General features: G+C 37.3%; 1 protein-coding gene across 1 annotated transcript in view; it reads left to right on the top strand.

The window, feature by feature from the left end:
• RSF1 (remodeling and spacing factor 1) overlaps nucleotides 1–26,941 on the top strand; it is a 165,430-nt gene that overhangs the window by 113,858 nt on the left and 24,631 nt on the right. Inside the window, exons 6-9 of the mRNA XM_021704606.1 lie at nucleotides 14,527–16,292; nucleotides 18,005–18,211; nucleotides 24,217–24,321; nucleotides 25,753–25,832. Of these exons, the coding sequence (XP_021560281.1) occupies nucleotides 14,527–16,292; nucleotides 18,005–18,211; nucleotides 24,217–24,321; nucleotides 25,753–25,832 (2,158 nt within the window). The remainder of the gene's footprint in view (nucleotides 1–14,526; nucleotides 16,293–18,004; nucleotides 18,212–24,216; nucleotides 24,322–25,752; nucleotides 25,833–26,941) is intronic.

Genomic DNA, 26,941 nt, shown 5'->3' with positions numbered 1-26,941 from the left:
TAAATGACTCAAGGCTAAACTCTGTATTGCATGTAACAGTGCTAAGTACTAGATCCAACACTGTCGTAATGACCAGCCCCCGTTCCCAGAAACAGTGATCCAGTTTCTGATTCCAAATCAAAGGAACAATGAATTAAGAAATAAAATAATAAAACTTTAGTAGCTTTTTAAAATTTAAAATATAATCACCAACATTATACATGTTTATATTGTGTTCAGTAAAAACAGAATTTAATTATATTTCTAACTTTATGTTTTTCTTACGCCTCATTTATGTTTTCTTGCCTGGCTCCTGTGGCCATTAGAGTTTGTAATGCCTTCTATGGGGGCGGGGGGAACGGTACTAATTGTTACAGCTACAAAGAAAGGTTTTGATATGATATGGGTGTTTAATTTAGAGACTTATGGATGGGTTTTTAAATGTCCTTGTACTTGGCACAAAATAATCTTTTATATTACCATGTTAAATATTGTTTCACTACAGAAAAGTATAGAGAGAGCAGATAAATACAGGTGTTATTGTCACCTTGTTACAATATCTTAAATAGTTTCCTTTATAAAAACAAAAGAAAATGTACTATTTTTATCATCATCATCATTCCTTCTTTATGTTAGGCCTGCCTTAAATTGTCAGGATAAAGGACAAAATACATTGAAGTTTGCATTTCTTTTATTTTTATGCCAGGAACAATAGGACACAGATCATGTTGCTTCTTATGTGAATGATTTGTGCTTGCTGGAGAGGGAAGGAGAAAAGCAAAAGAAATTTTATGATTAGATTAACTATTGGCATTCTGATTAAGTTTGTTGTGACTTGAATTAGAACGAAGAATTAAAGTTATCATTCACAGTTGGAAAATGGCAGTGGTATGGCTTTTGAGTCTCTACAGATTCCTTCATTAAAGGAACATATTAATGGCAAAAATTTAGAACTAGACAGTATCTGAAACTAAGGTCTTAAAGGGGCTCAGGGGTACTGTGGGCCTTGGGAGTTCTCAAACTTTTCCAGGCAAACCTCCCTTCCAGAACAAACTCCACACTGAGCTTTGTCCAAACTGCTAGGAATAGAATCCAAATTAAATCCAATTTAAGCATGCAAAAAAGAAGCTTCAAATAAAAGTATGAGAGAGGAATAGAGTTCATTCATCTCATTAAGTAAATCACTTTAAATTTGAATATCTCACAAAATAACAGATGGGGAGCTCTAGAGCTATGAAATTAGAAAAACTATCTATTTGACATAAAAATTAGCAACTCAAAAGGATCGAAGTAAATCCCACAGGATTATAAGAACAAAAGAAAATAAGCAGAAAAACATCACTGCAGAGAATAAAAGCTTATCCTAAAGACATTCCCATAAAATGTGAAAACTGTAACTTCAAAGGTGGTAGAACTCAAAAGAGTCAAGATTTCTCACAAATCTAGAAGAAACATCAGAGTGGACAAACTCAAGGATTAGTGCCTTTACAAAATAGCAAATGGAAAGCTATATATATTTTTTAATCAAAAAGAAATGAAAGAGATTAAGATTTGACAGAAAGAGATAAGGATTTGAAGATGGGAAAGAAAATCCAACAAGGGTCAACAAAAAAGAAAACCAAAACTAAAGCAAGGGAACAGACAAAAATACTGAAGTCTGTGCTTAACAAAACCTCCTGAAACAAAGTTGTTAGGCTGCATGTTGAAAAGGCACTGCGTACCTTGGAAAAAGAACCCAGAACAACCAACATCAAGACATATTCCAGTAAAATTACTGGGATTTGAAGAAGAAAGGCTCCGGTTATCCAGGCAAAAAGACCACGTGACATACAGCAGAATGAAAATCAGACTGCCATCACTGTATTTGAAAGCAATGCTTTATGATAGAATAAAATGCCATAACACAAGTAAGGCAACAAAAATGTGACCCAGGGATTATGTTTCCAGCCAAACTGGCTTTCAAATAAAGACTGCGGATAAACTTAATTATCTAAGGTCTGTTTTAGAAATCTTCAAGCAAATGAGCTTCAGATAGCCAGAATGACTAACATAATATCAGTGGTGAGTGCTTTCAAAATACATAAAAATATATTCATTTTTTGGCTTAATAATTCATATATATGTTTCCTACTTCTGTTTATGGGAGAACTCTAAGAACAATGATACCCCAGTAGTACTGTGTACTCTTGGTCTCCAGATTAATATCATTCTCCAATAAAAGGAACCAGCGCTCCTTAGATTGATTCTGGCGATGGGCAGGGAGAATACAAGATGAGCCTCAGACATCACAGAATGCTGAGACTAAGGACGTGCTCAAAAAAGCATTTGGGCATATGAGTAGTACACAGGTGCCAATAAGAAGCAGCTCTCGGTAGTGAAAGCAGAAACTGTTTTAGCTACAAATTTATATTAATGATAGATTTAAACCATAGATTTAAATAAATGTCCATGAGTTTTACTTCATGTAAGTACATAATTGTGTAAATAAGTAAATAGAGGTGAAGGGACAGCCTTCCCTGCTGACAAATATTGGTTAGGAATGAAGGAAATACAAAATCACCATTTGGGAAACACTACAATAATAGTTGTTGCAGGCAAGATCTCTGACAGATGCTAAAATCAGTGGGTTACAATTTATGGAGCAACAGAATATTAGCATAATTTCAGTGAGCTCCCCAAGATATCTACCTGTTATAAGGAGAAAAATGGTGACTTCATAGTGTAATAACCAGCCAACAGCACCTTAACTAAATGAGCAGGCATTGACATCCTGTATTCTCTGATGTAATGCACAGCATCTCTTTTGTGGGATTTTTGTCAAAAATATATAATCTCAATCTAATCTTGAGAAAACATTTAAAAGCCAAAATTAAGAGGTATTCTACAAAATTACTGTGTCAGAGTCAGAAGAAACAAGGAAAGAATGAGGAACGGTCACACATTGGAGGAGACAAGAACAAACAAGAACAAAATGAGTCCTGGATTCTTAAATGGAAAGGACATTGGGGAAAAACTGGCAAAATTTAAATAAAATCTGTTTAATTAATAGTATTTTACTAATGTTAGTTTCCTGATTTTGATAATTGTACTATAGGTATCTAAGTTGTTAACTTTAGGAAAAACAGGGTGAAGGTGTACTTGAACTATTTTTGTAACATATCTGTATGTCTAAATTTATTTCAAAATAAGATTTTAAAAAGAATGTTGCATTAAATTTGTAGTTACACGTACCTAAATCTACATGGCAGATATGAGAAAAAATGTGTAGTCTTTAATGGATATGTGTTTTGACAGTGGAGCTACAGTAAGACAGATGGAGAAAAAATGGGAAGAGTACACACAAATACCTCTTAACGTTTTATTAAATCACTGATGATGGTGTCAATACTGTTATTCTGAGAATATTTTGTATCTAGCATGAGAAAAAATAATAACTAATATTTTAATTATATCACCCGTGTTGCCTTTAAAACCAAGATTCTCAAGGGGGGATTATAAGATGTAAGATAGAAGATATTAAGAAAACACTGAAATAGCATTATGAATTTATGAATTATTTTTATTAAAAAATATACATATATTTTCTAGTTCTGTCCACTGAAAAAACTTAGAAACAGTGTCCAACCCAATAGTAGTGATCAGCCTTAACACCTAGATTGTGTTTGTGAAAAAGTTTCCCACCAATTCAGAGGCATAATGAGAATGAGCCAAGAAACATTTTATCATTCCAGGTAGTGTGGATGTTATCAAGTCATGTCAAAAAGACTCAAGAGCCAGGGCACCTAGATGGCTCGGTCGGTTAAGTATCTAACTCTTGATCTCACCTCAGGTCTTGATTTCAGGGTCATGAGTTCAATCCCCACACGTGTGGAGCCTACTTAAAAAAAAAAAGACTCAAGAGCCAACTTAAAGAGATCATAATTGAATATGCTTAAATCCATTACTTTCATTATGATACTAAAAGAAAAATTGGTTACCTTTGGAGAATGCCAGTGGCGATCAAATTATGGTTTTGAAAATTGTTAAAAGAATCAAACACTTATCCTTCCTTTTCTATATGTACTGTACCACCATATAACAAAATAGTGAATTTGTAAAGTTTATAGATTTTATTCCAACAAGTCACTGATGAAGGAATGATAGAACGGGAATATCACCATTTTGCAGTTCCTGATAAAGGTTTTAGATAGTGAGCATCAGTATCAACATCACAAAAAGAAATAATCAGACATTAAGGCCCATCACTGAAGTAGTTTTGCCCCCAAAATTAAACTTGAATCTGATGAAGGCTATAGATTAAAGTGACGATTTAAGGGACAGAAAGGGCAGAGGAGCATGCGAGTACAGTCAGCGTAATCCAGAAATTATAGGACAAATGATTCAGTGACTTGAACAAATAAACTGCAAGAAAAGTAAAGGATGGAGGGGACAACAGAAAATTAAAGGGACAGAAAAAGGAAAATAATACACAGGTAAAACTAAAATAAGGACGTGCTTAACATAAAAGTCAAGTTAATGGTTTTTCTTGGTAGCGAGAGGGAATTCTTGGGAAGAGGCATGTGTAAGGCTTGCAAAATAGCTGGCAAGGTCCTATTTCCTATTTGCCTTCTAATAATTTATTAATCTGTTATTTGTTTTGTGTGGCTTTCTTTATTTTGTTATAGTTAATTATAAAAAAAAATCCTCTGTCAGATATCTACTGTGTAGTTTTTAAATAAATTATAAAAGAATTGGCATCAGGGGTGCCTGGGTGGCTCAGTGGGTAAGCATCTGCCTTCTGCTTTAGGTCATGATCTCAGGGTCCTGGCATCAAGCCCCTTGCTGGGCTCCCTGCTCCGTGGGGAGCCTGCTTCTCCCTCTGCCTGTCACTTCCCCGACTGCTCTCTCGCTCTCTCTCTCTCTGTCAAATAAATAAATAATTTTAAAATTGGCACCAATTCATATCCCTTTAGCATGTAGTAAATTGGTCGTACTGCTGTGTTAGTGTAGGCAGCTCCTTATTTGTCCATTAAGTACATGATATTGATAAAATCAAATGATAATTGCAGTATTTTGAGCCCCTTTTGGAAACTGTAAAATCTGTCAACATCTTTAAAATGGTGAAGTTTCTTTGCCAAACAAAATATTTCAGTTGCAAAAATATATTCCTCTCATAAGCATGGTTGATACTTTACCTGTAATATTTCATTCATTCATTCCAATCAACAAATATTTATTGAGTACTTGGAATAAACCTGTAAACAAAATCAATCGACTTCTAGCCTTCATGACACTTACATAATATGGGGAGGTAGACAATAAACAAGATCAGTAAATACATAGTATATTAGATGATGATAAGGAGCTATGGAGGTAAAATAATTTGGGGCATGAGGGAGGGTGTAACTTTAGATTGGGGGTTAGAAAAGGACTCACTGAAAATGTGACACTTGAGTAAAAACTAAAGGGTTGGCAAGAGCAAGCCATGAAGATACCCGAGGAAAAAAGGTTTTTTTAAGCAGACAGAAACAAATGCAAGACCCTGAGGGGGAAGCATTGTCTACTTAATATGTTAGAGCAGAGACTGGCAGAGTAGGGGCTGCAGGCTAAATACGGCCTGCTATTCTTTGTTTTTTGTTTAAAGATTTTATTTATTCATTTGAGAGAGAGAGAGAGTGTGCACGCGCACAGGTGGGGGGAGGGGCACAAGGGGAGGGACAGCGTGAAGCCCACATGGGGCGTGATCCCAAGACCCTGGGATTATGACCTCAGCCACCCAGGTGCCACCTGGCCTGCTTTTCTTTTGTTAATTAGATGTATTGATTCTTTTAGTATCTTATTGTCCATAGTTGCTGTCTTACTACAAAGGTAGAGTTGATTAGTTGGTATACAGACTAAAATATTTACTGTCTGACCCTTTACAGAATAAATTTGCTGGCTCCTGTTTTATAGCAAGGTGAGTAATACAGCTGACACAGAATGAGTGAGGGGTATTCTAATACAGGAGGAAATGAGGTCAGGGAGGTCAGGCTATGGGAGGTGGGGGAGAGGGGTGCAGAGGTTGTATAGGGCCTTGTGGTTTATTGAGAATGTTGATTTTTAGTCTGAATAAAATGAGATGACCTTGAAAAGCTTTTATCATGAATTCTCTTGAAATAATTCCCAAACTATTCTTGTTTCTCTCCTTGGTCTTCTTTATTTACTTGGCATAGGACAGCCACTGAGGTCCCATTAAAACAAGTGAGATGACAGCACTGTTTGAAACTCTTCCTGGGGGGCCTGCAAGGCTCAGTCAGTTGAGTGGCTGCCTTCGGTTTGGGTCATGGTCTCAGGGTCCTGGGATTGAGCCCTGCATTGGGCTCTCTGCTCAGCAGGAGCCTGCTTCTCCCTCTGTGCTCTCGCGCTCTCTCTCTCTCAAATAAATAAAAATATTTTTTAAAAAGTAAATTAAAAAAATAAAACCCTTCCTGAGTAGACTGGAGGAGATGAGATCCAAAAAATAGGTAGAAGGATTGGCCTTAGCTTAAAATAGCATTTGTATTTTAACAGGAGTAGGTTTACAGGTCAAGTGATGAGAAGGAGCATTCTGCCTCATGGCTTCTATTTTCTCTGTGAAATGGAGGACGGAATCATCTGAAAATGTGGACATAGAGAGATCACAGGTTTAAGGATAGTGCAGAACATTGAAATAGTTATTGCTAGAGAAAAGGGGGAAGGTTACTGGCAGTGTCAGTGTCTCAGGGATAGCTGGTGACCATGAATTTATTGTAATACCAGTCTTATTCCCAGTAGCTGATATAGATCTCTGCCCATGATAGATGCGTTGTGCCTGTTTACTGCCAATTAATTTTGAATGTATGTTAAAAAAGGTAAATGTAAACTTACCTAAATTCATGAATGCTAAATCTGAAGAGTTGCTTTTGTGGTCCAGATTAGATTTGCATTGCTCTGCTATTTAATGTTCCTTAAGCCCTAATTGGCTGTCTTGCAAAATGGTCAACACATTTTACTCTGGTTGATAAACAGAATGAGAGATGGTTCCAGAGAAATTTAGCAGTACCATTGTAGAAACAGCAGTGTACATATTTAATTTTAATGACAAGTCAGCATGAATGGGTATAGTGTGACCAGCTGTTCTCCTTTGTCTAGGATTGTCTATTTTATCATGGCAAGTCCCATGTCCTAGAAAACCCCTCAGTCCTGGGCAAACCAGGGTTTCTTATAATTGGGTTGCTTATAGTTTATCTCACTGTAAAGATAATACATGTTCGTTCTAGAAAACTTGGAGAAGTGTAAAGCAAAAAATAAAAATTATTCATTATCTTGTGACCAAGAGGGAAAACCACTGTTAATATTGTTATTTCTTTCTTTCCAGTGCTTATTTTAGGCATGGTTGTTTATTTATTTATTAGAATTGAGATTATGTGATAAATGCAATTATATATCCTACTTTTTATACTTCTTTTTTTTTTTTTTTAAAGATTTTATTTATTTGAGAGAGAGACTGAGAGAGAGAGCACATGAAAGGGGGGAGGGTCGGGAGGGTCAGAGGGAGAAGCAGACTCCCTACCGAGCAGGGAGCCCGATGCAGGACTCGATCCAGGGACTCCAGGATCATGACCTGAGCCGAAGGCAGTCGCTTAACCAACTGAGCCACCCAGGCGCCCTTATACTTCTTCTACTATGAGGATTTTCCCAAGTCTTTAAACATTCCTTAAAGAAGGGCACCTGGGTGGCTCAGTCATTAAGCGTCTGCCTTTGGCTCAGGTCATGATCCCAGGGTCCTGGGATTGAGCCCTGTATCAGGCTCCCTGCTCAGCAGAGAGCCTGCTTCTCCCTCTGCTTCTCACCCTGCTCATGCTCTCTCTCTCTCTCTCTCAAATAAGTAAAGCAGTATGCAAACACAGGAGGGGGAGTGGTTAATTCTTAGTGCGGGAAAAACTCAGATAAAACTATAAAATCCAGTGATGTTTTAACTGGGCTTGACAGATGTAAGATTTTGCCAATACTGTAATAAAATAATGATTATGATATTATGATTAGTAATGATTATCATTGAATGCTTACCATGGGCTTGACAGATGTAAGATTTTGTCAATAATGTAATAATAATAATGATTATCATTTAATGCGTCCTTCAGTAATCATTAGCAATCACGTGGGATAAGTTATTGATATTTTTAATTGTTTTACAAATTGGGAAAGAGAGGAATGAGGAGGTAAAGAAGAGTAGAAATGGCTTTCTAAGCAATGATGGCATTTTTGGGAAACCCTGCATTTTCTAATGTGGCTAAAGTTTATGGTAAGAAGGAGCCAAATAATGAATAATAACAATAATAACAGCTCTCAAATATTGGACAGAGTGCTTCAGGGGCTTCATTAAAAAGGAAAAAAAAAAAAAAGCCCTCACAACAATTTCTCTCCTTTCCTTTCCTTTGTTCTTTCTTTCTTTCTTTCTTTGAGGGAAGAGGGTGAGGGGAGAGTACATGTTGAGGGAGGGGCAGAGAGAGAGGGAGAGAATCCTCAAGCAGACTCTGCCAAGCACAGAGCCTGACTCGGGGCTCAATCCCATGACCCTGGGATCATGGCCTGAGCCGAAACCAGGAGTCGGACACTTAACTGACAGAGCCACCCAGGCACCCCTCACAGCAGTTTCGTGACGATAGGTATTTTTATTTCACTTTGAGTTTAGAGTCTAAAGAAATGTAGGAAGATAGTTTCCCCAAGGTCTCATAACTAGCCAGTTTGGAAGTGGCACTAGAGCATTAAAGTTTGTCTGACTCATATCTTCTTAATTTTTAATGAAATTGTTCAAATAAACAACACAGTATAAAACACTTAGATATTGCTAAAATTTGCTTTTGATTAAAACTGTTACAGAAGCAGATATTTTCCCCTCATTTTCCATTCCATTCCTTTTCCCTCCTTTTCTAGGCATGGCCCCACAGTCCTGTGAATCATTCTTATACATACGTTTATGATTTTGCTACATACGTATGTAGCCATATCAATATATAGCCTCATTTTATGCATTTTATAACTACTGCGAATACATGTTCGCTCCTTTTGCATCTTGCTATTTTCATTCATCATTCTGTTTCTGAAATTTAGCCATATTGATCCATGTAATTTGTTTCTTTTCTATTATTTGCTATACAGTGGTTATTCATTTTCCTATTTGATGGATATTTAGATTATTTCTAATTTTGCAGTTTTATAGCAGTGCTGTAATAAATACTCATGTTTATTTTTCTGTATAGTATATGTAAGTATATTTTCTATAAGCAGAATTACTCTATTATAGAGTATATTTCTTCAGGCTTTAGAGTGGATATTTCCAGCTTGCTCTTTGAAGTGTTTGTATTAATTTACCATAGGTATATAAGATTGGAGCAGACTCTGAAACCACTATGCTATTTTAAAATTAAGTCTTGGCTTAGAAGAGGAAGATTATAAAGAAATTACACCTCATCAGGCATTAGTTACCCCTTTATCACCCAGTGGATGACAAACCCAATATATATTAAGTGGATATGGATAAATTTTGGTCAGTATGGAAAAGGAAAGGTAATAGAAAGCAAAAGTGAAAGGAAAATGTATCAGACATGATTACATTTGGCTACATGTTTGTTCAAACAGCATTGGGTTTTTTTTCTTGGAATAAAAAGTGAGGTAGTCAGTAGTCCAAGTCTGATTAAGCAGCTCCGTGAAGCCATCAAATACCCTTCCTAGTCTGCTATCCTTACAGTGTGGCTTTGATTGCTCCCTCTCCATGTATTGTGTGTAGACTCTGGATAGAAAGGAGAAAGGGCAAAAGGCGTAGGTCAGCTGAACCTGGTAAGTCTCACCCAGGAGACTTCCTCATATATTTCCTTGGTCAGAACTGGATCGTATGACTCCTAGCTATAAGGTATCTAAAGAGGCAAGTACTATACTGAACAAAAACCAGGTTCTTTTAGTAAGAAAAAAGAGGAAACATACAAAAGCATACCTTCAAGATCTTGCAGGTTTAGTTTTAGACCACCCCAGTAAAGCAAGTATCACAATAAAATGAATCAAAGGAATTTTTTGGTTTCCCAGTGATTATAAAAGTTATATTTGCACTCTACTGTAGTCTGTTAAGTGTGCAATATATGTCTACAAAAACAATGTACATATCTTAATTCAAAAATACTTCATTGCTAAGAAATGCTCACCATCATCTGAGCTTGCAGTGAGTCATAATCTTTGTGCTCTTGGAGGGTCTTGCCTCGATGTTGATGGATGCTGACTTATCGGGGTGATGGTTGCTGAAGGTTGGGGTGGCTGTGGCGGTTTCTTAAAATAAGACAGCAGGGGCGCCTGGGTGGCTCAGTCAGTTAAGCGTCTGCCTTCGGCTCAGGTCATGATCCTGGGGTCTTGGGATCGAGTCCCGCATCAGGCTCCCTGCTCAGCAGGGAGTCTGCTTCTCCCTCTCCCTCTGCCTGCCGCTCTGCCTACTTGTGCTCTCTCTCTCTCTGTCTCTCTGTCAAATAAATAAAATCTTAAAAAAAAGAAAAAGACAACAGTGAAGTTTGCCACATCAGTTGACTCTTCCTTTCATCAGTGATTTCTCTCTAGCATGCAGTGCTGTTTGATATAGCATTTTACTCTCAGTAGAACTTCTTTCAGAATTGGAATCAATCATCTTAAACCCTGTCACTTCTTTATCAATTTAGTTTATGTAGTATTCTAAATCCTTTCTGTCATTTCAATCATCTTCACAGAATCTTCACCAGGAGTAGTTTCCATCTCAAGAAACCACTTTCTTTGCTCATCCATAAGAAGCCACTCCTCATCTGTTCAAGTTTTATCATGAGATTACAGCAGTTCAGTCCCATCTTCAGGCTCCACTTGTAATTCTAGTTTTCTTGCTGTTTCTAACACATCTGCAGTTATTGCCTCCACTGAAGTCTTGAACCCCATGAGGTCATCCCTGAGGGCTGAAACCAACTTCTTCCACACTCCTGTTCATGTTGGTATTTTGGCTTTTTCCTATGAGTCATAGATGTTCTTCATGGCATCTAGAATAGTAAATCCTTTTCAGAAGGTTTTCAGTTTTCTTTGCTTACATCCATCAGAGGAATCAGTATCTATGGCAGCTATAGCCTTATGAAATGTATTTCTTAAATAATAAGACTTGAAAGTGGAAATGACGCCTTGATCCATGGGCTGCAGAATGGATGTTGTATTAACGAGCATGAAAACAACATCCATCTTGTCCATCTCCATCAGAGCTCTTGGGTGACCAGGTGCACTGTCAATGAGCAGCAGTATTTTGAAAGGAATCTTTTTTTCTGAGCAGTTGGTCCCAGTAGTGGGGTTAAAATATTCAGGAAACCCTGTTGTAAACAGACGTGCTATCATCCAGGCTTTGTTGTTCCCCTCATGGAGCACAGGCAGAGTAGATCTTTTGACTTTTGACATGCCTTACTAAGCTTCATCATTTCTAACTTTCGATTTAATTGGAGGGATGTGCAACTTTTCCTTTTGCTGGAACACGTAATGACTGTTTTAAGATTATTAGCTGGCCTGATTTCAGTATTGTTGTGTCTCAGGGAATAGGGCGGTCCAAGGAGAAGGAGAGATAGGGGGATGCTCAGTTGGTGGAGCAGTCAGAACACACACACTTACCATCAGTTAAGTTGACCATCTTAAATGGGTGTGGTTCGTGGAGCCCCAAAGCAATTGTAATAGTAACATCAAATGATCACTGATCACAGATTACTATAACAAATATAATATGATGAAGAACCTTGAAATATTATGATAATCACCAAAATGTGACAGACATGAAGTGAGCAAATGCTTTTAGAAAAATGGTGCCAATAGACTTGCTCGATGCAAGGTAGCCACAAGCTTTGAATTTGAACAAAATGCAATATCTGCAAAGCACAATAAAGTGAAGCCCAATAAAAGGAGGTATGTCTGTACTGGATAGAAACCTAGTGATGTCCTTTACAGTTAACTTTTATAGGACATTCAGTGTTCTATTCCATAGTGATTGTGGTTGGGCTGGTTGCGAAAGCACATAATGTGATCAGTAAAAATTTGTTGAGTAAATGAATGAATCTGCTTTAAAAACCTACGGTAGATAATACTTCTCTTGAATTGCCTCAAGTTTGCCAAGCAGTGTTGCTGCTCCATTGTGAGTTTTGAAGAGAGTTTTACCTTAAGTTTTGTTTCTTCAAATTTTATGTCTCTCAACTCATTTGCATTTCTTTTCCAGTTTCTTTTTAAGGAAACTTTGGGAAAATGCTTATGTAACTGAATGATCTTTTTAACCAGTTGTGATTGTGCTTGAAGGCTCATTTTCTGTAATGATTCTGTTTTCTTTGCGGTTTTAGGGACACATCTATGTAATCTAGGGGAGCTAGAGTAATAAATGTTTTCACATCTGAAAGGAATTGAGCCAAACACAAAAATACCAAGAATTTAACATTTTGGGGTTAGGAGAAATATAAGCAAAGTGTAATTTTTCAGCTCACTTACTCCAACTGTTTTATTTGTAGATGAAGAAATGAGGATCAGATAGTTTGAGACATATGCGGAATTCACTAGGTGAATTAGGATTCATGAGCCTGGGAGCCTTGAACCTAATGTTATTCCTCATTTTATTTTGCCATGTTGTTACCAGATTGGAATCAGTTAAAGTCACTGAAGAGATCTTTCTCATTCACCGTTGCCAAATGAAAACATAGTGTCATTTTACCTCAGTCAGAGCCATAGTGAGGTCCTGAGTTGTTTTCTGAGCCAAAACATATAGAAGAATTATTAAATTGTGTTTTGTAAACCCTTAGTATTAGGTTGAAGTTATTTTTAAAAATGGTAATCAGTATTTTAATTGTTAACCAAGATGTTCATTTAATTAGATTTCCTAATAGGCTAACCAATCTCAATAATCAGGAATTTACTAAGGCTATTTTTTCAGTGGGAAGGAGAGGACACACAAATCAGATCATTAGTGTCATGTCTTTAATTTCCTTGGTGGCATGCATATATGAAATCACAACAGTGTAAAGAGTGAAAAGCAATACTAATCCTTTGTTTCAGGTTCTGAATGGTTCTTAGTGGTCCTTGAATGGTAAATTTGCAACATGAATTAAGTAAAAGAAATAGTGGTTTATAATTTAAATATTTACTCTTTTAAAGATATTGCATTATTATTTTCAAAAACATGTCCTACTTCACCTCCCTTCTATTTTATTCTGTTTTATACCTACAAAATACATTGTAACTCTGGTTTATCAATTTGGCATAATGTGTGCAAAATTTTTTGTAAAAATTACTACTTTGGTAAAACTCCATTTAGAGCTGAGTTTTTTTTAGTTATAAGGATAGGGTGAAGTGATGGGAAATAGAGATGAAATTAGTATTTGAAGAATTCTGTGAAAACACTCTGCTCAGATTCTCTGAGCACTGGTTTACATTGTCTGTGCAATCTGTGTAATCCCATTCAAAGATAATGCTGTTGGGATGCCTGGGTGGCCCAGTTGGTTAAGCATGCAACTCTTGATCTCAGCTCAGGTCTTGGATCTCAGGGTTGTGAGTTCAAGCCCCACATTGGGCTCCACACTGGGCATGGAGCCTACTTAAAGTAAAATAAAAATTTTTTTTAAATGCAAAAAAAATTCACAAAGATGATGCTATTGGCCAAATACGGTTTTTGCACTACTAGATACTCCATAAAAGTTGGAAATACATAGCCAATTAAGGTAAAAAGAGGAATTGATGACAAACATACATAGTTGGTAACATTAACTTCTGAAATGTTCAAATGGCATTTGATAAAGTAAATTGTAATACAACCACATTGAGGACTATTATATGTCTCATTTCTTAAAAGGCATTAAATATCATAAGAAAGTGATAGTGTTTCAATGAAAAAAATGGGGCAACATGATCCTGAAACTTTGTCAAAAATATACAAGACTAGAATGAAGTAACGTAAAATAGTAATAGTGGTTGCCTCTGGGTATTAGGATTGTGGACCTTTTATTTTCTTTGTGGGCATATGTTTCATTTTCTGTACAGAATTGTGTTATTTTTATAATCCGTATGAAGCATAAAACAAACATTTTTCCACTGCCATGCTCACGTTACCTCAATGAAATGAAGTGCTCAGTGACTTGCAAGGAAGAACATTTGTCAGTTTTTAAAACAAATACGGTCTTTTGGAAATGTTTTATGTAGTATTTTTAGTTCACAATTTTGAGCCATCCCTTGAGCTTGAATAAATTATTTGAACTGTATAAACATTTGCATTCCATTGAGAACACTGAAGCTAAAAGTATAAAGCAGAAACATGAATCTTTCTGAATAACCATTTTTTAATATTTAGAAGCTTTGCTTCAGGTTTGGTAATTTCCTTCACTGTCAGATTTGGGGTATTTTGTTTTTTGTTTTATGTTTCTTTTTTGGTCAAATGTCCATTGACAAGCCACCTCTTTTAAGAGGGAAATTTCAAATGGGAATATCTATTATATTTAGCCTTTTATATTTTATAATCTTGAATGCTTAGATTTATGTAAATTTTTTCCTGATTTTTAGAGGAACAGAAGGAAAATGAAAAGATGAAAAGTGAAGAGCAGCCAGTAGATTTAGAAAACTGTTCTACACCCAGTGCTCTGGAAGAGGCTACTGTGAAAATAGAAAAAGAAGATGAAAAGGAACTTGTCAAACTGCCAGTCATAGTCAAGGTAGAAAAACCTTTGCCAGAAAGTGAGGAAAAAAGGATTATCAAAGAAGAAAGTGATTCCTTCAAGGAAAATGTCAAACCCACTAAAGTTGAAGTAAAGGAATTTAGGGCAGATCCTAAAGATATCAAAGGTAGCATGGAGAAGCTAGAGCCAGAGAGGCTGGAGTTTGGTGGCAATGTTCGATCTTCTCAAGAAATCACTGAGAAGTCTACTGAAGAAACGGAGAAAATTAAAAATGATCAGCAGGCGAAGATACCACTAAAAAAACGAGAAATTAAACTGAGTGATGATTTTGACAGTCCAATCAAAGGACCTTTGTGTAAATCAGTTACTCCAACAAAAGAGTTTTTGAAAGATGAAATAAAACAAGAGGAAGAGACTTGTAAAAGGATCTCTACAATCACTATTTTGGGTCACGAAGGGAAACAACTGGTAAATGGAGAAGTTAGTGATGAAAAGGTAACTGCAAATTTTAAGACAGAACAAATGGAGACAAGGTTTTATGATACAAAAGAAGATAGCTGTAGCCCCTCTAAAGACAGAAGTGTCATCGTGGAGGGAAATGGAGCAGAGTCCTTAAATTCTGTCATAACGAATATGAAAATAGGTGATCTTGAGAAGGAAGTGGTCCCTACAGGGAAAGATGCAGATAGTTCAGTATCAGTCTTAGAGTCCCAAAATCAAAAAGGGCAATTAGAGGAGACTGGTACTCCAGAAATGGAAATCTCTCTTGAGACTTCTGAGATGGCAAAGGATCTCTCTTTGAAAACTGCTTTATCTGCCACTGAACCTTGTACCCTGAAAGTTGACGAGAAGTCTCCCAAAAGTAAAAAGGATAAGCGCACACCAGTCCTAGAATGTCTTGAAAAGTTAGAGAAGTCCAAAAAGACTTTTCTTGATAAGGACACACAAAGATTGAGTCCAATACCAGAGGAGGTTCCAAAGTATACTCTAGAATCAGTAAAGCTAGTCTCTCCTGAGGCAGCTGAAACCTCGGCATCATCTAACATGACGGATGACTGTGAGAAATTAGCCTCAGAAAAGGAAGTGGTGGAATGTCAGAGCACAAGTTCCACTGAAAGTCAGCCCCTAGAAAAAACAGACCCAGAAATTCTACAAAAGGATTCCGAATCCACCAAGGTAGAAACAGATCATCTGGACAATGCCCAGACCTCTGGCACAGAGGATCATTCTGAGACAAAGGGTTCTACGCAAAAAAGCAAATTTAAATATAAGCTGGTTCCTGAAGAAGAAACCACTGCCTCAGAAAACACAGAGATAACCTCTGAAAGGCAGAAAGAGGGCATCAAATTAACAATTAGGATATCCAGTCGGAAGAAGAAGCCAGATTCTCCTCCCCAAGTTCCAGAACTAGAAACGAAGCAAGAGAAGACAGAAAAGGAAGAAGAGAAAACAAATGTAGGTCGTACTTTAAGGAGGTCTCCAAGAATATCTAGACCCACAGCAAAAGTGGCTGAGATCAGAGATCAGAAAGCTGATAAAAAAAGAGGGGAAGGAGAAGATGAAGTGGATGAAGAGTCAGCAGCTTTGCAGAAAGCAGACAAAAAAGAAAATCTGAAAAAAACGGAGAAGGATACAAATTCTAAAGTAAGCAAGGTAAAATTTCTCCTATTCTCTATTTATTAGAAATAATTGGGCCTAAGTGTAGCTCTTGATTTTGGTTAAAAAGAAGTCATTCAAAGAGCACTTTAAAAAAAAAAAAAAAGGTATCTTTCTTCCTGTATCTGAGATGTCTTTTCTCACTAGTTATCCCCAAATATTAAATTTCATGCTGTATAATCTTGTCATCTTTTAAACTTTTTCTCTGTTACAGGCAATATGGGAATATATATTCTCTTTGTAAACTATGCAGGTAATACCTAACCTGTAGGATTGAAAAATTAAAATGCCTCATAAACACTATTAAGAGTTCGGGATACATCTCTTTCCAATTCTTTTTCCATACATTAATATGTATGTTCATAAATATTTACCCATTCACTTAAAAAATAAATTGAATATGTTCATTTTTCTATGAATTTTTCACTTATCACTGTGTCTCTGAACTCTTTCCATGTCAGTAGATGTAGTCTACCTTTTGGTTATTGATGGCTACACAGTTTTCCATAGTGTGGATGTACCTCAGTTTATTTAATCACTCCCTTATTGATTGACATTTAGGTTGTTTCCAATTTTTCACTATTTCAGGCAATGCTGCATTGAAGATCCTTTTGGACATAAGTGAGTATTTCTTTAGAATAGACTCCTAGAATTGGCATTGCTGGGTCAAGGGGCATGTGTGTATTTTAACTTTTGATAGCTGTTGGCACATTGCCCTCCCCAAAAGGCCCCATTACTGTACTCTCCTTACCGTGTATGAGAGTGTCTGTCTTCCCCCATTTAATCATTAGTCTTAGAAGCCAGAATTCTCTTTTCTATGACTCTTTTATTTTAAGCAAAATCTAGTACAAATCTACAGCTCGTTTATAGGAGTTTGTTATAATGAAAACTGCTACTTTTATTTTTAATTTATTTAAGTGATCAGATTGTCCTCCATTGTAAGTGATCCTTTGTTCCCTGAAATACTAAATTTTTAATTCTTTAAAAGCATTTCCCCTTCTGTTGTTAGAATTATTTTGGTCTTTGATGGGGACTTACACTGTAGGAATGAACTGAACTATGAATCAAAAGACTGAAACCAGGTGGTAAAAAGCAGTTTACAACATTATAAACTTATTCTCTGAATAATACATTTTTATATTTGTCAGGATTTTTATATACAGTTCTGACCCATAAAAAATTTTACATTCATCTCTAATATGGGAATTGAAACTTTTATATAACAATATGTGAGAATATAGTCCGTGCTCTTCTAGAGAGCCTTAAAAATGTGCATGGCCTTTGACCCAGAATCCTCTTCAAGGAATTTATCCTAACCACAGAGGTTTGTAAAAATTTATATTTACAAGGAGCCATTTTTTGTGAAAGTGAAAAACTGGGAAACTACCTAAATGTCTGTCTAGTAAGGGATTAGATAAATACAGCTGTGTGATGGCATATTATACAGTCGTTTACAGTGATGTTAATAATATATTTTATGACTAGGGAAATACTTATAAGACAGAATGTTCATTATAAAGCCCCCCTAACAAAAGTAGAATAAATAATGGAAATATGTACCAAAATTTAATAGTAGGTAAATCTCTGATGAAGATAGAGTAATTTTCATTTTCTTCTTGTATTTTGACTAAAAATTGACATATAATGAGAAGCTTGTTTTTTAATGTTCTTATTATACCAAATTATTCCAATTTTTAATTTTATATAAGGTAAAACCCAAAGGCAAAGTTCGATGGACTGGTTCTCGAACACGTGGCAGGTGGAAATATTCCAGCAATGATGAAAGTGAAGGGTCGGACAGTGAAAAATCATCTGCAGCTTCAGAGGAAGAGGAAGAAAAGGAAAGTGAAGAAGCCATCCTAGCAGATGATGATGAACCATGCAAAAAATGTGGCCTTCCAAACCATCCTGAGCTAGTACGTACCTGATCTAAATGAACAATATTCATCTTACTGGCATGCTGTGGTTACCCAAAGCAGCCTCCCTCTTCTGGGATTGATCATGATTTGAAATTTTTTAATGCTGCACAGCTTTTGTGCACAAAATAACCTTTATTTCTATTTCTCAAATAATAACCCAATTCTGCTTTCATTCTACTTGGTTTATGTATTGATATTTCCTCTACTTAAGGATACACTCCTAACCTCTTCTCACAGATCAACAAATTAATTCAAATTTTTCTCTTCCGTTCTTCTTTAAATGTTTCTTCTTTCCCTTTAATTTATAATGATATTTCTGAAGTGACAACTTTAAAGAAGTAAGGCCTTAAAGGCCTTATTGCTTTCTGTAGCAACATTTAAGTCAAGTAGTAACCTAGTAGGGCTTTAAACTTTAGAAAATGGGGAATTCCAAAACAAAACACCCCCCAAAAAAAACCAAATGAAAAGGATAAATTCTAGACCAGATATCTTCAGAAGAATACTGACAGTGGAACTTACCCAGGAAGTAAGTTCTTCAAAAGTAGCCTAAATCAGGAAATCCAGTTCCTAACCTGTTTATATAATTTTTGCATTTCATACGAGCTTTCTAAAGAGCCTATTGAAGAAACACTCTTTTTATACCCAATTCTCTACAATGGGTCTGTCTTGAATAGATGTGACTTTCAAGGCAATTTCTAACCACTAAGTAGAAAGAAATATAAAGAAAGATGCTTCCATGTAGGTAGAACTTTGTGTAGCAGAAACTTTTCGAAATCCAGTAAAGTTTGGAAAATTCATGTGAGCTGGTTCTCCAAGACTCTTTTTCCTAGAAAGCAGTGTGGGATGATGATAGGAAAAGCATTAGAGCCAGACCGTCGTGGATGTAGGTCTGGCTTCCACCACTTACCAGGTGCTCTCTTCTCAGTATCTTAATTTCTTTGTTGTAAAATGGGAATACTACTACATACTTCTTTTGAGGGCTTTTTGTTTGTTTGTTTGTCTTTTAAAGGAGATAGAAGTTTATAGAACACACTACAGGGGAGCAGTGGACAGGACAGCAGAGGAGAGACTGTCTGCTGAGGGTTGTTTTTAATAAGTTATGTAAAGTTGGCTTAGCACGGTTCCTGACATCTATTACGTGCTAGTTTAAAGCTATTTCTGGTTTACTTGTTCTTTCTCTTCCTTAATGTTACAGTCATATCTGGAAATTAAATTTATCAATAATGTTTATCATATTCCCATAGTTTCAGAGGGTTCAGAAACAGAGAAGGAGTTTAGCTCTGAGAATAGATGTTGAAATTATGCTGAGAAGACCCTTCCAAGAATTTTTATGATCATCAGGCTATGAAAGTTAGGTCAAGATTTTTGTGTGGAGAAAGGCCAAGAGAAGATTTGAGATAGTGGTCTTTTCTGCCCTCCAAATCAAAAATCAGCACCTGTGTTCTTTCCCTGCCATTTCTAATATCTTTTTAAACCAAGAGAATGCATTTTGACTGAGGCAGCAATAGATGTTAGCAGCAAAGGGGTGTGAGGAAATGAGAAGTAAAATGAAGTGAGCAGAGGTGATGTTGAGGAAATGAAGAAAGTTGCACCCTTCTTGGAACACACACATAGGACTTTCATTTATTTGGTTATTTTAATAACTGCTCTGAAAATCCCATTCCTGGCTACTCTGCCAAAAATGAGTGACACTAGAAACTGAAGATGTGGTGGATTCCTTATGCCCAATGTTTAAGGGTAATCATAAATCAAAATGTCAAGCGACTATGATGTGTGTAAGTGGTACAGAAATGACGCTGAATTAGAAGGACATGGTCCTTGTCCTCACTGAGCTTACAGCAGAAAAACAATAAATTCATTGATGAATCTGGAACTCTATGGGGTGTTCCACGTGCTTTAGTCAAAATCAGTGGATCATTGCCTGAGGCTTGGAAATCTTACACAGTAGAATTTTAACGGAATTTTATCTTTATTACAGAATAGAGACAAACATCACTTTTTAAATAAATTATATTCTAAAAGCTTACTTTTAATTTTGTTATTTGAAATTTAGATTACGTTTTACCATGCAAACAATGTGATAAATGAAATCAGGTGCCCAGGGTAGTCTACATATGCCTGTGTGATCGGTCGGTGTATAACTCAAGTTAAACACTCACATGACTTAGTATTGAGTTCTGGGTATTGGCAGCAAATGGTGATGCATTGTAAGGAGAAGGGGGAAGGCAGCTTTTCACTTTTAAATCGCTGCACTTGGGTGCACATCCCACTGCTCTCCTTTAAGCCCCCGTGGTTCATGTTAGCAGTTTAGAAACTGCTTTACATATATACTACAGTTGAACAAATAAATGAAGCGTGGAGAATTGGAGCCACAAATGAGCAAGGTCAAAGGCTAGAATGAGCCCTGTGGTACTGGATTAGAGCTGGAGATACTGGTATGAACTCATGCTTATTTTAATATAGATCTATGTGTTTACATGGATTGCTCTACATACATATATATCATAGCTCTGTCCTCTGAGAGAGCCTAGAAGCAGTGATACCTAGTATCATAGCACTCAGCACCCAGATGTTTGTTTGTTTCTTTTTTTTTAAGATTTTATTTATTTGAGAGAGAGCAGGGGGAGGAGCAGGTGGAGAGGGACAAGCAGACTCCACACTGAGCAGGGAGCCCAACGCAGGACTCGGATCCCACAACCCTAAGATCATGACCTGAGCCAAAATCAGGAGTCCGACACTTAACCAACTGAGCCACGCAGTTGCCCCCAGATTTTGGTTTCTAAATAGCATTGTCCAATAAAGGAACCAGGGCTTCTAGGAGAAATGGCTAATACAAAGGCTTGGGCAGAGAAAATATAAGATGTGCCAGGAATGTCCCATAGTGTCAGGAAGTAAAAAAGTGCTTAAAATAAAGGATGCAAATGAGTCCTAAGGAGAAAGAACTAGCAATTTGAACAATAAATTAAATAATGGTTTTAGATTCTAACCCAAAGAAAATAAATCTTCGTTAGTTGATCCTGATATAAAGTGACTGAATAAACAAATAAATGGGGGAGAAGGACATATTTTCTTTATAGAAGAATTCCAAATATTAGAGGGCGTGAGGGAAATAGGTAATCATCATTAGAACACCATAGTAACAATTGTTGCAAGCAATAATGTAGGACTGATGAGCACTAAAATTAGTGGGTGAAATTTATTAATTTTAATTAATAAGTTTTAACTTATACCTCCAAATTCTTTGATACTCCACCCTCCAGAAAGTGCAGCTTAATCCTCCTCCCCTTGAGTGTGGGCTGGACTTAGTACTTGTAATGAGAATAGCTATGGAAAGTGAAAAGTAGTAACTTTGCAGTGATGAAAACCAACAGATACTACCGTAACCAAGTGATCAAGGTTAATATTATTAGTAATAGGTCATGATGATATCACGTACCCCCAGATATGATGCAGTAAGTAGGGCACTTCACCTCTGTGGTATTCTCCAAAACCCATAACCTCAGTCTAATCAAGGGAAGACCTCAAACAAACCCAAACTGAGGGGCAGTCTACCTAATATCTGACTAATATTCTTCAAAACTGTCAAAGTCATGGAAAACACAAAAAGACCAAGCAACTGTTACAGATCAGAAGAGATTGAGGAAACATGATTAAATGCAATTTAATATCCTAGATTGCATTCTGAAATCAGAAAAAGAACATTAGTGGAAAAACAGATGAAATCTGAATAAGGTCTGTTGGTCAGTTAATAGTGATGTATTGATGTTAATTTCTTTTTTTTTTTTTTTAAGATTTATTTATTTGACAGAGAGAGAGAGTACAAGCAGGGGGAGGTGGAGAAGGAGAGGGAGAAGCAGGCTCCCTGCTGAGCAAGGAGCCTGATGCGGGGCTTGATTCCAGGACCCCTGGATCATGACCTGAGCTGAAGGCAGACGCTTAATGACTGAGCCACCCAGGCGACCCTGATGTTAATTTCTTAATTTTGATAAATATCCCATGGTTATGTAAGGTGTTAACATTAATGGAAGCAGGGGGACGCCTGGGTGGCTCAGTCGGTTAAGCGTCTGCCTTCAGCTCAGGTCATGATCCCAGGGTCCTGGGATCGAGTCCCGCATCGGGCTCCCTGCTCCGCGGGGAGCCTGCTTCTCCCTCTGCCTCTGCCTCTCTCTCTCTCTCTCTCTCATGAATAAATAAATAAAATCTTTAAAAAAAAAAAAAAACTAATGGAAGCAGGGTAAAAGATTTATGGGAATTCTATCTTTGCAACTCTTCTGTAAATCTAAAATTATTTAAAAATAAGTTTTTTTAAGTTAAACATTCCTGAATGTGCTTTTTTTTTTTTTTTTTTGATTTTTTTTTTTGATTTGAGAGAGAATGAGAGAGAGAACATGAGGGAGGGAGGGTCAGAGGGAGAAGCAGACTCCCTGCTGTGCAGGGAGCCCGATGCAGGACTCGATCCTGGGACTCCAGGATCATGACCTCAGCCGAAGGCAGTCGCTTAACCAACTGAGCCACCCAGGCGCCCCGCATTTTAAATTTCAGAGAATTGGTCATCTTAAACTCAAATAATCTAAAATGACAACTTAAGTCTAATTATTGTTAGCCTTTGTTTGTGAACATGATGGTCCTAAGTATAGCTCCATTCCTCATACCTTTGTACCTTCCATATTTGAATTTTCATTATAAAAAGGATCATGAATGTTTCTTACAGACAGGTAATTGAAATGCTATTTAAAGTGGGAATTAGGGATGCCTGGGTGACTCAGTTGGTTAAGTGTCTGCCTTTGGCTCAGGTCATGATCCTGGGATCGAGCCCCGCGTTGGGCTCCCTGCTCAGCAGGGAGCCTGCTTCTCCCTCTGCCTGCTGCTCCCCCTGCTTATGCGCTCACTCTCGCTGTCTCTCTCTCTCACATATAAATAAATAAAATCCTTAAAATAAGTAAAGTGGGAATTATTTGTATTTTTAAAATCCTATGTGTGGTAGGGAAGTTTATGATGCTTGAACTGTAAAACTTTGTTATAAGGGATATGTTGTTATAGTCGTCAAGGCACACTAAAAAAGATTTATAACTCTAGGTCAGAAGAACTTGTAATTTGGGGTACCTGGCTGGCTCAGTCAGACCATGTGACTCTTGATATCGGGATTGTAAGTTCAAGCCCCATGTTGGATGTAGAAATTACTTAAAAATAAAATCCTAAGGGAACGCCTGGGTGGCTCAGTCAGTTAAGCATCTGCCTTTGGCTCAGGTCATGATCCCAGGGTCCTGGGATTGAGCCCCGTGTTGGGCTTTCTGCTGCTCCCCCTGCTTGTGTGCTCTCTCAATCCCTCTCTGTCTGACTAATAAATAAATAAAATCTTTTTAAAAATAAATAAAATCTTAAGAGCTGCCTGAGTGTCTCAGTCAGTTAAGTGTCTGACTCTTGATCTCAGCTCAGGTCTTGATCTCAGGGTCATGAGTTCAAGCCCCACATTGGGCTCCACACTGGGCATGGAGCCTACTTTAAAAAATAACTAAAATTAAATAAAATCTTAAAAGAAAGAAGAACTTGTGGGGCGCCTGGGTGGCTTAGTCGGTTGAGTGTCCGGCTCTTGGTTTTGGCTGGGGTCATGATCTCTGGGTCATGAGATCGAGCCCCCATCAGGCTCTGTGCTCAGCGTGGAATCTGCTTGAAATTCTTTCCCCCTCCCTTCCCCTCCTCCTCTGCTCCTCCCCACGCTCCAGCTCTCTGTCTCTTTCTCTCTAAAGTAAATAAATCTTAAAAAAAAAAAAAAGGACTTGTAATTTTTCGCTAAATTTTGTAGTTTAACATATTGCAAATTATTTTTTTTAATGACGTGTTAGATCCCAATTAGAGCTTTTTTAGTTTTATGCAAATAAAGATACTGTGATATAGAGTATTTCTTAGTATAGTACCAAAAAATTACTGAAATGTCTTTAACTTCAGAGGCATTGAATTTTAGTCGTGGAATTAGGTTGACATTTCCGTGTGGTTTATTTCAGATTCTTCTGTGTGACTCTTGTGACAGTGGGTACCACACTGCCTGCCTTCGCCCTCCACTGATGATCATCCCAGATGGAGAGTGGTTCTGCCCCCCCTGCCAACACGTATGACCAGCACGCCTTTGTTTTTAGTCTTCGGTGTTATATTCCAATGAATAATACTTCTTGACAGCCACTCAACATTTTTCATTTTCAAAGCAATTTGTAAATATTGTTTACCTTTTGTTTAAAGTTCTGTGAAATTTGAGACTCTTGAAAAAAAAACTGCCTTTTATTAATATCTTTTAGGCCTTTGTTTTTTTTTCTCCCAAAGCATTTTTTAAAGACCTCTAATTTTTATAAAATTATAATCTCAGATTTATTTTTTCTCACATTTGTTACAGGCACAATAGCCCCAAATTAAAATGATATATGAGGGAAGAATTAAGTTTCTTTATCCCTTTGTTTCATCCTCTTTTTCATTTCTGCCCACCTCCTTCTTTTCAGTTTTATGGATGGTATTATGAATTATGTACCACTATGATGCTACTATAAATAGAAACATGGATTATATTTCTCTTATATCGTGATTCAGGTGAATTTCTTTTGAAAGCTGAATAACAGACTGTTTTTATGCGACTGCACTCACGGGGTCCTTTCTGTCACAAGTCCAGTCTCCTCTCACATTAAAAATGATGGGCTTTATTGCATTTCCCAGCGAACTGGACTTCCTTGGCTTAGCATAGCTTTTTCAGTTACATTCTTCAGCTCTGTTTTGACCCAATCACCATGTGGCATGGTTGTGTAATTTTTTCCCATTCTCTTTTTTAAAAATAGTGATTGGCACCGTTATATTGTATTGTACATAGAACCTTCTCCCTTAAAAATGCTGTGGGAGTCTTAAAACCTTTTCATCATTGTCATGTAAACATGTTGAGCCAGGTGCTATTTTAAACGTTGATTACCACCAGCAACATAGGCATAGAATGTATTTCTTGATGAGGCTAGGAGTTTCCCCAACGTGTGTGTTACTGCAGAGATACTGTGCTCATCTTCAGTTCAGTGGATGCTGAGGCACCTCTTTATGTCGTTAAACACAAGGACTATCTTCGTGTTCATTCACCGTGTGAGCCCTCATCAGCTCTCAGAATAGCATAGTATCGTGAGCCAGCATGCAAGGGATAAATGTTTGTGGAAAGGTGTTAAAAATGACACTCATGGGGGGGTACCTGGCTGGCTCAGTCAGTAGAGCATGCGACTCTTGATCTCAGGGTCCCCCGCTGGGCCTAGAGCTTTCTTTTCTTTTCTTTTTTTTTTTTCTTTAAAGATTTTATTTACTTGACAGAGAGAGACACAGCGAGAGAGGGAACACAAGCAGGGGGAGTGGCAGAGGGAGAAGCAGGCCTCCCGCAGAGCAGGGAGCCCGATGCGGGGCTTGATCCCAGGACCCTGGGATCATGACCTGAGCCAAAGGCAGCCGCTTAACTGACTGAGCCACCCAGGCGCCCTAGAGCTTTCTTTAAAAAAAAAAATAACACTCGTGTTTTGCTCTTTCAGAAACTACTGTGTGAGAAATTAGAAGAACAATTGCAGGATTTGGATGTTGCCTTAAAGAAGAAGGAACGTGCTGAACGCAGGTATTGTGATAACGTGTCTTAATGTTTTACTTGGGAATTTGATAATACAGTTGTTTTGCAATGTAGGTTAATATATCTATCTAAAATAATTATTGGCAAACTGTGACCTGTGGGTCAAATTTGGCATGCTCCTTAATTTTGTATTGCCCTCTAGGAATGTTTTTTTTCCATTTTTAAATGATTGAAAAAAATCAAAACAAGAATCTTCTTGACAGATGAAAATTCTATATTCCAGTTTCATTGTCCATAAAAAAAGTTTTATTGGAACACAGCCATGCTCATTTGTTGATATATTGTCTGTTGCTGCTTTAACATACAGCAGCAGAGTTGGGTAGTTACGGTAAAACCTTTTGCCCTGCCACGCTTAATTTATTATCTGTCCTTTTACAGGAAAAGTTTGCCAACTACTGATCTAAAATATTTATCAAAACCTACTCTGAATAAATATTGGCCCAGTTATTGTGGAGGATATGTACCTTACTAAGTATGTAGTGAGTACAAGAAAATTCTCAGAACTGCTCTAGTTACCCATGTCATCTCTTTGGGTGGGCAGAATTAACACCGCTAAAATAAAGAGCATTTAAATGCTGAGCTGTGTCCTAAGAGTCATAACTTATAGTCATAAGGTATGCCTCCCTTTCCAATTTACCATTGCAATGTAGTCTTAAAGCAGTTGGAGAAGACTTCTTGGAGGAGGTAAGACTGGATTTGAATCCAGTCTTTAAAAGGGGGCTCAAGGGCGCCTGGGTGGCTCAGTTGGTTAAGCGACTGCCTTCGGCTCAGGTCATGATCCTGGAGTCCCTGGATCGAGTCCCGCATCGGGCTCCCTGCTCGGCGGGGAGTCTGCTTCTCCCTCTGACCCTCCCCCCTCTCATGCTCTCTCTCTCATTCTCTCTCTCAAATAAATAAATAAAATCTTTAAAAAAAAAAAGGGGGGCTCAAAATCAGCATAGTAAGTTTATGTTTATTTATATTTATTTGTACCTTCCTTGATTATTCTATTGCTAAACAGTTATTCATGCCTACTGTGTACCAAACTGAAGAGAAAAGGTGAGTGAGTGAGAACTCACCTCTGTCAGAATACAGCTGTATTGGCCAGTGGTATAGTA

Source organism: Neomonachus schauinslandi, chromosome 11 (assembly GCF_002201575.2).
Source record: "Neomonachus schauinslandi chromosome 11, ASM220157v2, whole genome shotgun sequence".
NCBI classification, from domain to species: Eukaryota; Metazoa; Chordata; class Mammalia; order Carnivora; family Phocidae; genus Neomonachus; species Neomonachus schauinslandi.
This window is presented reverse-complemented; position numbering and strand designations above follow the sequence as displayed.